We start from the raw sequence: 15539 nt of genomic DNA, 5'->3' as shown, positions 1-15539 counted from the left end.
AGACATAGTCCTTTGTCAAATACATGCATTGAAAATATCTTCTCTCTGTGGCTTGCATTTTCATTATTTTGATGGTATATTTTGATAAATAGAAGTTCTTAATTTTAGTGTAGTCCAGTTTATCAGTTATTTCCTTCATCATTAGTACTTTCGGGGTCTACCTACTCCAAAGCCATGCAAATATTTTCCCATGTTACATTATAGAATAGTAGTCTGCAAACATTTTCTGTAAAGGGCAGATAAATATTTTAGGCTTTGTGGACCGTATATTTCTCTGTTGTAACTACGCTAAGACTTTGCCATTGTAGTGCATGCGAAAGCCATCATAGACAAAATGTAAAGGAATGGGCGTGACTATGCTCCAATAAAATTTTATTTATAAAATAGATGTAGGTCAAATTTGATCCTTGGCTGTAGTTGCCAAGTTTTATTGTTTTTATCCATCCGGACTTGGTTTTGTAAATGGGTGATATAGGGGCCCAAGATTTATTGTTTCCCAATTGATCCAGTCTCATATATTTAAAAGACTATAGTTACTATGCTAGACATAGATCAAATGACCATTTATGTGTTGTGTTGCTTCTGAATGCTGGGTTAAGTATTTCCCTTTGCATTTGCAAGGTGTCCTGTGGCACAATCAGCTTGGTACAACCTCAAGGTGGTATTTTCTAAAAACATGAAAGTTGTATGTATTTGAATCTCAGGCCTTTATGAATTTAGGAAATAATTGATTCCTAACAGAGTCAAGACTGAAAGAAACATAAGCCCTTTTTTGTTTCTTCTCTTTCATGGGAAGGCTTTCCTGAGTCTGCTCTTCAATTGAGTCTGCTCTTTCCTCAGTCTGCTCTTCAAATCTTTGAGGGCCAAGATTTTATGGGGTACTAGTTGTAACTCCCCAACTTGTGCTGGCTTAGGACCCTGTCCTCTGCCCCAGCCGGAGTCTGGTTACCAAGTTGGGCAAACATCCTCAGGCCGTGGAACTTTGCTTATCCTCTGGTTTCCCCAGCTACTTTGTTTTGGCCCCTGGAGATTTCCTTTATTTTCTTTTATGCTCCTCTGTAGTGTTAAGAGAATGTGTTCTATTTTATCCAGAATTTCTAAGCATTTTAGAAAAGGAGCTCCGACCCCACCCCATCCTTCCCCTGGCTATTTAATCTGGAACCAGAAGTTGTTAATTTATTTTTCAATTATGTTGGAATTTTTGCCTAATTGTTTAAATGAAAAGGAATTCCCCTTTATTTACACTTTAATCCTGCAGAGTGTTTGATATGTAATCCTGTTCCTGTTGTCCATCCTCAAAATTCTAGTGAAAATTGACCAGTTATCTACCACTGCAAAATGAGAAGAATGAGTCACTGCTCAGTTTTGTAAACTAGTATGATGTATAATTCATTCTCTCTCAGATAATGAACACAATTCTAACATTCTTGTCCTGGATCTGGATAAATATTTCTCTTGGGTGTCTGAAAAACATCTTAAACTCAACATATTCAAAATTGAACTTGTGATCTCAATTACCCTGCACCCCATTTCTCTGGTCTTTTTCCTTCAAATCCCATCAAAAACATTTCAGTAATTCATCTAGCTATGCAAGCCAGAGGTTATCCTTGGCATATCCTTCTCCCTTATCATTATATTCAACCCATTACCAAGCCTTGCCAGTTTTTCCTACCCAGTGCCCTCCAATAATAAAATTTCTATACCCCCTTTCATTATCCTAATTCAAGCCAACTCCTGTCTCCTGTAGATTATTACAGGAATCTACTATTTTACTTACCTATGTCCAATCTGTTCTTTTTCTGTTCTGTACTCCCAAATATAGATAGCCAAAGTGTCTTTTCAATACACAAAACTGATCATGTGGCCCCTGATTAAAATTACATTTTCATCTATGGCCATGCCACCCTGAACAAGCCCAATCCCGTCTGATCTCGGAATCGAAGCAGGGTTGGGCCTGGTTAGTACTTGGATGGGAGATCACCTAGGAAGACCAAGTGCTATAGGCATAAAAAATAAAAAATAAGGAATTGTAAGCTGACAAGGTCCTTGCAGTCTGTGAGGTCAACTAAGGCTTGCCTCGCCTAAAAAAATTTTTTTAAAAATGTAAAATTATACTTTCTTTGAGGAGGTCATAACTCCATAATGGAAAATTCCCATTCATGACCAATCTCTCCATTCCCAACCCATTTCAGATTTTTTCCTGCCTGCTCTTCTTCACTATACCAGTAGTCTTTCAGTTTCTGGTATTTGCCATGCTTCCTTCTGCTGGAGGGGCTTCACCAATGTTCTTCCCTTTGCCTGAAATGCTCTACTGTACCATCTTTACCTAGTTAAGCTCTATTCATTTTTATGTATCAGCTCAAGCATCATTTTCCCAGAAATGCTTTTCCAGAAGTCCCTGATCAGGTCCTTGTTTGACTAGGCTCTAATAGCACTGTGCATGTCTTTTGTACTACCTGTCATTGGTATTATTTTATGTTTGTTTGCGTGATTGTTTTTATTTAATGCTGGCTTCCTCATTAAACAGAAAGCTCTATGAGGAAAGAGACTTATCTGTGTCCGCTGTGCTTGCTATTTGTTCCCTAGGGCTTTGTATAATACCTGGAACATAGTAAGTGCCTTACAAATAATTACTGAATAAATAAAGAGACAAAGCAGTGATTTAATCTGATCTTAGTCCCCTCCATTAGAAAATCAGGCCTACTCCAAAACACTACAACTATTTTTAGCCCAGGAAATTGTGGGGTTAGCTATTGTCGAAATCTTATTGAACCTCAAATGCTGCTTTCGACTTAAGCTTTTAAAAAAGATCTTGCTTTGTCTCTAGATAGACACGAGGAACCAGAATCTTTTTACCTGAAATAACCCCTGCTGCTCAGAAATAGTTCGTAGGTGAGTCAATGTATTCAGCTGGCTCATTAGGCCCATATCACAAACTTTAAGAACATGCTGTCCCAAAACATGTTCTTTAGAAAGGCTCAGGATCTATGGCAGGAGAGGGCAAAGCTGGAGGGCGAGGGCAGGGCTCCTCACTATTGCTTCCATTAGAGTAGCTCCAATTTTACTGTTTTATACACTGTGTTTCTCGCTCTTTTACCTAAAAGGTCCTGGCATAAGGCTTTTTCAGTGATTGTTGTTTTTCTTAATGAGATGGTCATATAGAAATAACACAAACTATTCTTAACTCAATACTATTTCAATTTAAATTGAGACAAAGCCTCACTTCATCTCGGTCAATGTCTTTGGCTAATCTTACCAACTGTCCTAATGAACCATGATCAGGAAGGCTTTGTTTGATGAATAAATTTAAACTCGATCCCTTTTTTGGCTTGAATATAATAATTATATTACTTTGAAAATTCTCCTCATTGTTGTGTACCAGCTTAGTTATTCAATCTCCTTTTTCTCACCTGGAGAATTGTTGGTGAAGTGGATTGAGCTTGAATTTCAAGTTATTCCAAGAAACAATGGGCTGGATACCATGGATTGGTTTGCCCAATTCTCATTCCACCCTCCTGCTTGTTGAAGAGTTAGAAAATTAAAAAAGATTTTTTTCTCAATTCCATTGCATCTAGCATTTTGGACATGATCCAATTTGTTTGGATCTAATTGGACATTGCATCAGTTAGATCATTAGGGTGAGATTTTGAAGGCAAGTGAAGTAATGCTATAAATTTTAAGAAAATATTTTTTTTATCTTTCCCCATAGGGTAATTACAAGCTGGAGAAAGGTAAATACAGACCCTTTGGCCAATAATGAATCCTGATTCTGAGTTGATGATAATCTGTGGGGACTCAGAATGTGTTGTGGGTTCTTATAAGTGTTAGGTAATAAAAGCAAATTCAATGATATATACACAACTGTCAGAATCCATTTCCATTTTGGTTCTCTGAGCTGTGGCGTGAAAGTTATTATGGGACGAAAGGCCAAGTTGAAGCCACTGGAATTTCTTCTTCGGACAAAATAGAAAATCAAGAGTACTACTGTATCCCTGGGGGAAACTACAGAGATTAGTGTATCGAATCTCCTTGAATGATGCAGAAGTAGTAAGATATATCACTTCCCCATTTAACTCATTTATTTGATTTATACCCTCCCCCTGGAAAAGATGGGTCTTGAATAATAAAATGAGTAACTAAACAACTCAGGTGGTGACCATGGTATAAATACTATTCATTATAGTGTCTGTGTTCTAGAGTCCAATCAACACAGCCTTAGATATAATTTAGAGAATAACATTGTCCAATAATTAGAAAGCATCAGAACAGTTTTATTTCACTTGGTTTCCATTGGCATCCTGACTCTCTGTCATATATTGCCTGCAGAATCTTTGATCCTTTCACAGGACCACTAAATCGATAACACAATACTCATTGAATTTGGTGTATCTAAAGTACTAGTCACTATAGATGCTTTAGTAAGATACATGGAAGCAGAATGTTGGTGTTAAATTTTCTCTGGGGTTAGTTGAGATGTTTCCTCTCAAGTTAAAGATAAGTTGCTTTATTTTGCATCCGCTATTACTAAGGAACATTCACTGGGCTTGTTAGGCCTCTTTGAATTTTGGAAGGAACACATATCACATTTAGTAGTGCTACCCATGTGCAAAGTATCACATAAGATTTTGAGCTTTGAGAGGGACCCAGACTAAGAGGCAAACTTCTCAGCTAGTCCATGTTGCAAACAGGCAGCCCTGCCACTTGTCCTTTATGATTAAGAAGATCCAACAATTTTCAAAACAACTGTGTCAGATCAGGATGCTATATAGAAACTATGACAATTCCAGGCCCCTGAATTTTTGGAAAAAAGTTATATCCTATTTAGCAAATGACTAATTTTCTTTAAAAAAAAAAGAAAAAGAAAAAGAAAAAGAAAAGAAAGGCTCCAGACTTCCTTGTAACTGGGCCCTGATAGAAAATGAACACCTGACCTTTGGATATCAAGGAACGATGTGACCTGAGCTTCTTATCATGAACTGGGTGATACATCAAGTTCTGTTACAGCAAGTCATAAAATGCACAGAAACTTGTCAACATTGAGTAAAAAAGGATTATATGAGTCTAGCCTCTAGCTGGTCTTGACATCAAATTAATTTGCAAAAGCAGGTGGCTCCCAGTGCATCTACACCTACTATCTTATCGTTTCTTCCTCCTCTATATTTACAGCTTCTTGAGGAGTTCCTATGACCAGCTAACTTAACAGAGGATAAAAAGGAGCCTGTTCCTGGAAGATTCTACATGACATGATGGCACCAGCCAGAAGTGGACTGCTGTAGCATTTTATACTACTCAGGTTATCGAAGGAGGTCTGGAGAAGATATATATGTATGGTCTCCTAAGCAAATACTTCTGCATCCATGTTAACACAAACAAAAAGGTGCCTATAAAAAGGGAGTTCTCAAAAATCTATGGAATTACAAGAGATTCAGAATAACCAAAAAATCTTGAAAAAGAACAAAGTGGGAAGACTCACACTTCCCAATTTCAAAACTTACTACAAAGCGATATTACATGATGGTGTGATAGTGACACAAGAATACATATATCTATAAGTGGAATCCAATTGAGAGTCCAGAAATAAACCCAAAGGTCTATGGCCACCAGATTTTCAACAAGGGTTCCAAGATCTTTCAATGGGGAAAGAATAATCTTGTCAACAAAAGATGCTGGGACAACTAGATAACCAAATACCAAAGAATTGGACACTTACCTCATACCATATACATAAATGAACCCAAAATGACAGGTATAATTAAAAAGTCAGGTAAGTACTGCCAAGGATGTGGAGAATGAGAACCCCCACACACTGCTGATGGGAACCCCCACACACTGCTGATGGGTGCAGCTGCTTTGGAAAACAGTCTGGCAGTTCATCAGCTGATTAAACATAGAGTTATCATGTGACCCAGCAATTCCACTCCTGAGGTATATACCCAAGAGAAATAAAAACATATGTCTACACAAAAACGTGTACACAAATGTTTATAGGAGCACTATTCATAGTAGACAAAAGGTAAAAACAACTCAAATGTCTATCAACTGAGAAATGGATAAAATGTGATATATTTATATAATGGAATATTATTCAGCCACAAAAAGAAAGGAAGTACTCATACGTGCTACAACATGGATGAACCTTGAAAACACCATGCTAAGTGAAAGAGGCCAGTCACAAAAGACCACATATTATACGATTTCATTTATATAAAATATCAAGAACAGGGAATTTTATAGATACGGAAGGTAGATTAGTGGTTGCCTAGGACTGAAGGGCTGGAGAAGTGACAGAATAGGAGAGTGATAGCCATACGGTATGGAGTTTCTTTTTGAGGTGATGAAAATGTTCGAAAATTGATGGTGGGTAATGGCTATGCATATGTGTGAATATACTAAAAAACATTGAGTCGTACACATTACATGGGTAACTATAAGGGGTGTGAATTATATCTCAGTAAAGCTGTTTAAAAAATCTAGGTGGAGACAGTGAAAACTTATTTCCCCAGTGTCCCATACTCGCTTGATTAGTTATGAACAAAATGGTTGGGCGAAAGGGATGGAGGCTATATGTAGACTCAACTATATGAACTTCCTCATACTAAGGCTGGACTGACACTGCTGAGTGTGTCCAAAATCCCAGTAAGAAGAACCAATGCTGAACTTCTAGTATAGTTCATTTTATGTAGTAAATTTTTTGATCCCTTTCAACAGGGAGAGGACAAATGATGCTGGAATGGATACTTTTCAATTATAGATCTGTCTTCTCTGCTTTATGATTTAATCAGCGATCCTCCTGACTACCCTCTAACATGGATATAGTAGATGCCTTATTCAGGAGTATAATACCCCATGATACATTGTTTATGACAGAAGAACTGTTAATGTGGAAGAAGTGAAGCCTTACCATATATCCCATCACTCAGAAACCCCGGGCTTTATAGGAAGGTGAAGTGGATGATTACAAGCTCATTTTGAGAGACGACACCTTGTCAGGTATTAATATATGCTCTAATCTTGTGACCAATGCACAGTTCTATTTCTTTGATGGACAGAATTCATTGATCTTGGACACAAAAAGTAGGAGTAGGTGGGGGAATTCTCACTGTTACACATAGTGAACAACTAATGAAATGGTTTGTTTCCCATACATGTGATCCTTAATTCTACTGGCTTATAACAACAACGGTTTCAAAGAATTGGAAGTTGAGGCTGCCTCCTGTTTGAAGCTCTTGGTGCCATTTAACCAATGAGGAGAAAATGAAGTCCTTGTATTGTCTAGGATGATTGATTCTGATTATCAAGGGGACATAAAATTGTTATATATACAATAAGGCCAGGTGGACATATGCTTGGTTTCCTCTGAGGTGCTTCTTAGAACTCTACATTTGATAATAAAAATTAATATAAGATTACGTCAAGTTTATATGGGGAAGATCAAAAGGACTCAAACTCCTCAAGAATGAAGAGCTGAGGTGCTGGCTGAAAAACAAGTGAATGTAGAGTTAACAATGATAGAAGAAGTTATAAATATTAACTACAGCTTCTTGACTGTTGCAATTATTAGGATTGTAAGAAATATCCATATTTTCTTTCTTGTTTTGTCACACTTATCTTTGTACATAGACATTAAACACCCTTTTTTCTCTTTGTCTTTTGTCTACTATTTTATTTAAAGTCTGTTGGTAATGGTTTATTTTATAGTTTACATCTTAGATTATAATATTATTATTCTTGGATTATGACTAAATTAGAAAAAGAATAAACATCATGAAGAAATTGATAGAGAGTAAACTTTTGGTCTCCCCCAGGGGAGGTAATAAAAAGTATTAATTTCCTCAACAGAAAATTTTTCTAATGAGTATTTTCAAGAGCTTAATCTCTATGCTTAAGAGGGGTCTATGGCAGTACGACTCCTTTCTTGCTATCTAAAACTAATTTTTTAAAAATTTTCCCCTTTAATGTAACAATTCAGCAGCAGGATAGAGTTTCAGCTCTACAGTCAGATGCAGCAGAATTTGAAACTCAATGAGGGTTAAAGGGTGTGAGACCTGGGCAACTGCTGAAGCCTCTGTGCCTTGATTTCCTGGGCTGTAAAATAAGGATAGTAAAAACCATCTTCTAGGGTTGTTCTGAGAATTAGTTTAAGTGAGATGATGGCGTAGACTTCAGCAAAGCACAGGGCTTGATAACTAGCCACACTCTATGAGGGCTATTCAAAACCAAGAAAAGCAAATGCAAAGAAACTCCATGGAACTCACTTTCCCACCAGGGAGAGAAACGCTGCGTCATGGTCCAGCCTGAGTGGATACCAGCTGAAGCTGTCCTCACCCTTCCGTAATAAGCCTCCTGTGCTTCTGAGGTTTCATTGGTAAGGTCGCAAAAGAATTCTTGAATACCCCAACAGTCCTCTTTATTTATCCATTGTTTCTGTCCATACCTATAGAAGGGAATAGACAAATACCTGAGTTTCTTTCTTCCATTGAAGGAGTCTGCAGTTTTTTCAGTCTACTAATGTTTTAGACTGGTTGAATATTGTCCTCCAATATTAGTACCACTGTGAAAGCTTATGGCTACTCTTAAGTATCTTTAAAAAGACTGCTTCCTGTTATCCAAAATGCTGCCTTGCTGAATGATAAACTCAAGCCTGATACCTTCTGTATCACTAGCATAGGAGTCTGGGGTTTTTTAAATACTTGGTGAAATTTTTCTTCTGGTGTATGGACCAACTTCCATTTTTGAATACTAGTTCCCTACATCCTTAATGCTTCTGAGGTTTCAACTCTTTGTGGTTTTCTTCACTTCTCATCAGTTTGCCGTTGAGTAATGTGGCTGATTCTGAGAAGTGGCTACCACTTTTCATCTCAAGTGATGCTTGCCCAACACGTATGGTTAATTTCTTTATTGAAAATTAAGCGGGGGTTGTAGAGAGGCCAATATAAGGAGTGCTATAATAAGGAGCTGGAAGAGAGGGAGAGAAACCCATAAAAAAACAAAAGGTAGTAAGACAGAGGCTGATAGGTTGATTCATCTTAAGACTATGGGATGGTGTAACAGCACAATGGAAGATTAATGCTCCTTTTCTTACCAGTCGCAGATCAGAGAAAATGCAATAAGATGATGATGGGGACAGAGCAGGAATTAGAGGCTGGGGAGAAAGGCTTCCAAAATATTTGATGAAGGACTTGAAATCTATGACTTTCTAGCCACGTAATGAGGACTATTATTGGTGTCTGTACTTTGTAAACTATATGACAGCAGTTTCATTATACCAGAAGATACCATTAAAGTAGAATAAACAACATATGTGAAGCACAACTTAATGTTTCTTTTTTAAATTGTTATTTATTGATGAGACATTGTCTTTGCTGGCTGAATTTAGCTATAATATGGCACCTCATATTTTGTCCTATCCCAAATGGAACTGACATTAACTTTAGACTCATGTGAACTGGTTAGAACGAAAATGAAAGATTTCAAAAATATAAATTTGCATTGTGCTATTGAAAATACCACATAGCTAGGAATAGATCCAGGTATTCTGAATTTTATACACATTTGGGAACCCTCTTTAAGAAAAAGAATTACAAATATAAAATACTTCCATGTTGCCCTAAAGTTTAATCTTCGTTAGTATCACGGTAAAGCAACTTGTATCTACTTTTTATGTTGGACCACAAATTGGACCACTTTAGACCTACCTACATTGCCTAATGGGGTGGGGTGGGGGACAAAGAGAGCCCCAATCCTACTTCCTATGTGCTGGAAGCATCTGCAACTATGCACAAATATATTTTTGGAATGGAGAAATCTTTATTTTAAAGATTTGTAAATTTTGCAATTGCTATACAAAGTGTGTTGAGAAAATCAGCATCAGTTAAAGACCAATAAACTTCTAGAAATATTCCTTCTGAAGTTAGTGAGAGGTTAATTCATGAAAAAAATCTGACCTTGGACCTGCCCCATGCTGGAGTGACATTGATGAATTTACAGAATAAAAATGGTTATTTTGGTCCGTGGCTGCAACTAGTTTTCTGAATTTCTAACGATGAAAGGTAAACTGTAATATCTCCTGTCTTATGCTCAGCCAGCATTTCAAACTATGTGAGAATAGGAAGAGCCTCAAAAAACCCCCAGGAAATGTGTAAGTGGGAAAACCTGCCATTTGCAAATCAGGAGTTTCTGTTTCCAGGCCTCAGTCCAGGAAAGGTGTTGATTGTATGTGAGTTTTGGCTACAATCCACCAGAGCTAGCTGGATGATGACATGAGAGGAACACGCAGCAGCACGTTCCAATTTGTGTTCATACTTACAGGAGACATTAATTTTTGAAAAGAATTTTTCAAATAGTAAACCTACTCTTAAAAAATGACTTCTAAAATGACTGCCTGTGGGCATTCAGGTGTCCCACAACTTGTTCAAGTATCAATAGCGTCAACTTAATTGAGTACCTATTACGTGCTAAGCAATTTGCTTCCAATATTCACTTGGCAAATATGTGTTAAGAGCTCACCATGTGCCAGGCTTTGTTGTGATTCCAAAAGCTGAACCTTTAAGGACTTGGTGCTGGGTCTCCATGGGATGACAATATGTTCCCAACAGACTGCACATCATCATGCGTTTTGTGTCATCATACAGCCTTTGGGAGAGATAAGACACTCCTGTCCCTACCGGCGAGAGGAAGCTTAAATTACTTACACTTTATACTGCACAAAGTAGACGCTGCTGTTGTTGGCACAAGCCCTCCCAGGCTGCCAGTGCAAAATGTTATAAAAATTTCGTGATTGAAAATGTGCTGTCTGAGGCTTCAGAGACTCATGGGCACGCTGAGTTTCTAAAACAATAAGAAAAGGAAAAACACCAAACATTGATACGTGCACCATTGTTATTAGCAATAGGTTTCAATGTAACGCCTTCACCAGAATTCCCTAAAATGATTGCTATAAACACAGATGGTAGAGGCGGAGCCCAGAAACGAACATTTTGCATCTTCAATGTAATGATTTTTATGCATGCTAAAGTTTCAGAACAATTGTGTTCCAGATTATAAACACGTAAGAGATCTCCTTCCATCTCATTCCTAAACTGTAGTAGAAAGAAATAGCACTGAAAAAATAGTGTCCTCATTTCCTTCCCTGATGATGATGGAAAGTAATGACTGAGATGAAAGACCCATACCAAGGCCACTGACTCACCTTCCTGGGAGCTGTGTGTTTCTGCTACTCTGAGGCAAAATTTTATCTGGGATCAATTTTGGCTCCAGGACCTCCACCCAACATTCGATTCCTCCTTTCTCAGCTTCTTGAGTAATCTCTGGGTCCTGCCTCAGTGTCCTCCACCTCTCCCAGCTGATCTGGCTTTATTCCAGGTAGGTCGACCTTTGCTGTTCCACTCCTGAATGGCTGCACTTACCTGCCTGCATCCTGGCTCCCAGTACTCAAACATAATTGCTCAGATAAACTGGTCCATGCTATCGAGGGAGACTGCCCAAGACCTTGGCATTGGGCCTGCTGTTCCTGAGAAGGGTCTCAATAGCAATCTCGGCAGGAAAAGGGATGATATTGCACTGGCATGGCTTCTGCTTTTTTCCTCAGGTCATGTAACACAGGTGGCCCAATGTCACCTGCGCTTAGTCCCATGGAGGCAAGAGACTTTTGACAAAATTTTATTCTAGAGTCTGAAGAAAACAAGAATATATCACTCCAAAATATGCCTCTTTGACATAAAAATTATTTTGAGTTGAAGACAATTAAGCGGCAAATGCAGAAAAAGCTCTGTCTCTCTCCCTTCCCTTTTCTGGCTAAAGGCAGGATATAAATTTCTCTTTTATTGAAAACAGAGTCTTATCAGCCCAGAGATGGCACCAGAAAAATCTGCAAACAAAACTTGCTCTATTAATTTCTTCTCATACTTACTTTTCCAGAGTTTGCCACCCTTGGAAGAATAAAATTGCTTTTATTTGTCCTGTCATGTCTCTACAAATGTATTGCTCTTTGCTGAAGAGGCTATGCAAGCTGGGACTCTAACTTGCCATTTGAGTTACTCTTCGTTTAGGTGCGTTGCAAGTATTAATAAACCTTGACTCTTGATGTCAGCTCTGAATATTCAAGATTTGTTATTTTTTAATGAATTGGGCTGTTTCCTTAGGTGTTTATTTTTGCCAAGTAGTGTTAATATTGTTGTTTGTTTTTTGTTTGCTTTTGTTTTTATTTGCTAGACCTCCTTCAGTGCATCAAATGGTAGCATGAACTTGTAAAAGTCTATTGCCACTGTTGATTTTGCTCACCAAAATCACTATCTAATCAATCATAAAATTTTGGGACATAAAAATTCCAGAGGTTTTGAGGAGATAACGAGCACAATTTCCTAGGCAATTCCCTGCCTAGAGCTGACTTGCTGCTGTGAAGAGAGATGGCTCAATGACCCTTATCTCATCTGCCTATGAATTTCTTCTCTTGTTTTTATAATACCACCACTGCTACTGCCATCACAGATAATAGCAAATCACTCTGACCCAGACACTGAGGGACTTTTACCTGTGTTCATTCATTTACTGTGTCCAGCTCTTCTATGAAAAGGGTATTATTGGGTTCTTTCTCTTACAGACGAAAAAATTAAGCCCTAGAGAGCTGAAGGAACTTGCACAGCAGCAAATGATGAAGCTGATTTTGTACCTGGGTACTCTTATTCCAGACCCTGACTGTCACCTACCGCAGAAAACTAAGAGCGAAGCCTTGGAAGAGTGGAACTAATGGAGGAAACAGAACAACTGGAGGCTGGAGATATCCTTCCTTTTCTCCTTCTCCCACAGGCATTCACTGAACATTAAACATCTGTCAGGCACAGTGCTCGACACTTTACATCTTATTTCATTCCTGCGACCACCCAATAAGGCAGGTATTTTTATTATTATAGTTTACAATAGAGAAGCTGAGACTTAAATAAGTTGCATGTCTTGCCTAAGTTTATAGGCCTGGTAAGGTACAGAGCCAGGATCATTTTGGTAGCATGTGAATTCCTGCCATATTTTGCTAATTGAGTCCTTGGTAATACCAAGGACCTAAAGCATAGTCTTTACAAATCCACACATTTCTAGGAGATGGAGACTTGAATTGTTTTTATGTTATCAGTCACTGGGCAACAATACAATCTTGGGAAAGTTACTTGAGCCACTTACACTGAGAGATACCCATCTGTTAACTGGGGGTTCTAATAACCTTGCTCAAAGTTATGCTGGAGTGATAAGATGCTCTCTGCTCTTGAAGAGCTGTCTATGAATACCCAGAGAAATTTCTCACATGCTTTTTACAGTCTCAGTTCTGTGCCAGGTACTCACTCGAACCACTCGGCATATGTTAATTCATTTAATACTCACAATATGTACAATTCTCATTCTATGGATGAGGAAATTGAGGTACAATTAAGTCAATAACCCAAGTTTTCCTAAAAAGTAAATGGGAGAACTGAGATCCAGACTCGGTCTGGCTTAGGAGACTGCTTGTACCCACTGCGCTATCAGCCTCCTGCAGACAAAAGAAGTGCTAAGGAGACAGAGAGATGGATATACACTTGTCCTATATAAAGTTTTTTGCATCCACTAGAGCGCCTCCTCTCTAGTAGCTGCTCAGTGTGTCCACGTGGAGTTATTCACACTGCAGATAGAAACTCACTGCATATCTGTTCTGACCATTTCATGACAGAAGAAAGCTGAAATTTTTACAAAGCCCAGAAAAGTGCCAGTGCCATTTCTAACAGTCCCTTGAGCACACTCAGATGACAAAAATATAAGCAATTAAAAAGAAATGAAGCACTTACCTGCTACACCAGTCAGGAAGAAACTGACGAGGAAGCCTAGAAAGCAATGTTTAGGCATCATGGTTGCAAGTGTGACTGGTCAGGCAACCAATGTTCCCCTCAATGAGAACGCTTCTCTGGACAGAAAAGGAAGCTAGAATCCTCACGCTGAGCATCCTCTTGAGTTTTATAACAGTTCCTTGAAGGAAATATGATTTCATTTGCTAATACATTTTATTATTTTAGGGAGATTATGAAAGTAGAATTGCTTTGAAAACCATTTGCTATAAGTTACTTTGATGTGGAAGCTTGATTTTGTTGGGACTGGGGCATCCTTAGCTACGAAAAGGCAAAAATGCTGAGGGCTGGCGGACTGGAGGGCAGGGTAGGGCAGGAATTGTGCAAGGTGCTCACAGGTGAGTGAATGGAGCAACTCGTGAGATCTTAAAGTAATCTGGCCCTTGGAGCCAAAAAGCCTGCCAGTGACCAGAATTTGGTTTATTGGGTGGTACTGAGTGATATATGTTTAGCAGTGGTAATTATCAGGGCTCCTGGCAGTGGTTCAAAGCAGGTGGGGTCTCTGATTAATTTTTTCTTTTCTTCCCTTCTTGGAAACTCCTGACTAACCTCCCTGGTACACCTCATACCCTCCACACCCTCTGGATCTCCACACTGCTCCCTGCCACACTCGTTTGTCACGGGGGCCCTGAGCCTCACTCTGCTAATGCCTCTTCCTTTTACATTCCCACCTTCAGTTCCCAGCAATCTGATAAGGATTTGGAGTGTGTAAATGAGTCCTTAAAAGGATGAATGTAAAGATATCATTTTGAGCTACATTATATTTTTTGCATATCTTCTTGGAAATCTGATCAAATTAGGTCATCTGTTCTTTGCCCATGATTCATTATAGCATCTTTCTCACCAAAAAAAAAAAAAAATTACCACATGTTTTTTAAGGCACTAAAATGGTACATTAAAATACAAGAAAGTCATAAAGATTTTTTTTTTTTTAAAAAGGGAGGCTCTTTAGGTCAAAAGAGGAAATATATTCTGGCTTCTTTTGCTTCTTGTGTAGTCTCTCTCAGGTTCTTGGTAGAATAGCCTCGTTAGTAAGGAATAGTGATGGCTGCTGAGCAGTACTCATTCATTCATTTATTCATTCATTCACATTCAACATTTGCTGCACTGTCGTGTACTAGGCATTGTTCTCTGCAACAAGGATACACAGCAGCAAATAAGACAGACACTGCCCCCGCCTTCTCAAAACCTACTTCTCAAAGGGCAAGATGACATACTGCCAGGACAGAATGGAGGGGCTTATAAAAATAACACCAGGTTTTCTGGTACCTCCACGCTGTACCATACTTCTGAATCCAGGCTCCTTATCTCTTCCAAGTGAAGTTTCCATTGCTTATAAACTAACTTAGGTTTTCAAAGAAGAAACTTGCAGTGTATCTTAGGTTCTCTTTGCACCATCTTGTCGCTCCTTGTCTTCCTGCTTTCTCAGCATCGTCCTTCACTTCCTGGCTCTTCTTACCCACTGAACTCTGGGCTTTGCATTAATCTTGTTTTTTAAAGGGGAGATGATAATCTGGGTTTTAACTATTGATGTTTAATATCTTCAATACCGATAGCTCTTGTTTTGAAGCAATCAAATTGCTCCAAATTCCAGTTAAGAAGAAAAAGAAAAAATATTTTAAGTCAAGGCTTAATAAGTAGAACAGCAGAGAATGAAATTAGGGTTTCCACTAG

The 15539-nt window shown here is 38.5% G+C and overlaps 1 protein-coding gene and 1 pseudogene across 1 annotated transcript in view; one reads left to right on the top strand and one right to left on the bottom strand.

The window, feature by feature from the left end:
* The window catches only part of IL22RA2 (interleukin 22 receptor subunit alpha 2), a 17590-nt gene extending 3685 nt beyond the window's left edge, over window positions 1–13905 (bottom strand). The window contains exons 1-3 of the mRNA XM_011356233.2: window positions 13809–13905; window positions 10692–10827; window positions 8256–8434 (exon numbers count right to left, since the gene is read on the bottom strand). Coding sequence (XP_011354535.1) covers window positions 8256–8434; window positions 10692–10827; window positions 13809–13869 — 376 coding nt within the window. The 5' untranslated portion in view covers window positions 13870–13905. The remainder of the gene's footprint in view (window positions 1–8255; window positions 8435–10691; window positions 10828–13808) is intronic.
* Window positions 1888–2006, top strand: LOC111737219 (annotated as a pseudogene).
* Window positions 13906–15539: the final 1634 nt, after the last annotated feature.

This window comes from Pteropus vampyrus, unplaced genomic scaffold (genome assembly GCF_000151845.1).
Source record: "Pteropus vampyrus isolate Shadow unplaced genomic scaffold, Pvam_2.0 Scaffold24, whole genome shotgun sequence".
In the NCBI taxonomy this organism is placed as follows: Eukaryota; Metazoa; Chordata; class Mammalia; order Chiroptera; family Pteropodidae; genus Pteropus; species Pteropus vampyrus.
The sequence above is the reverse complement of the archived record's forward strand: the minus strand, read 5'-3'. Positions and strand labels throughout refer to the sequence as shown.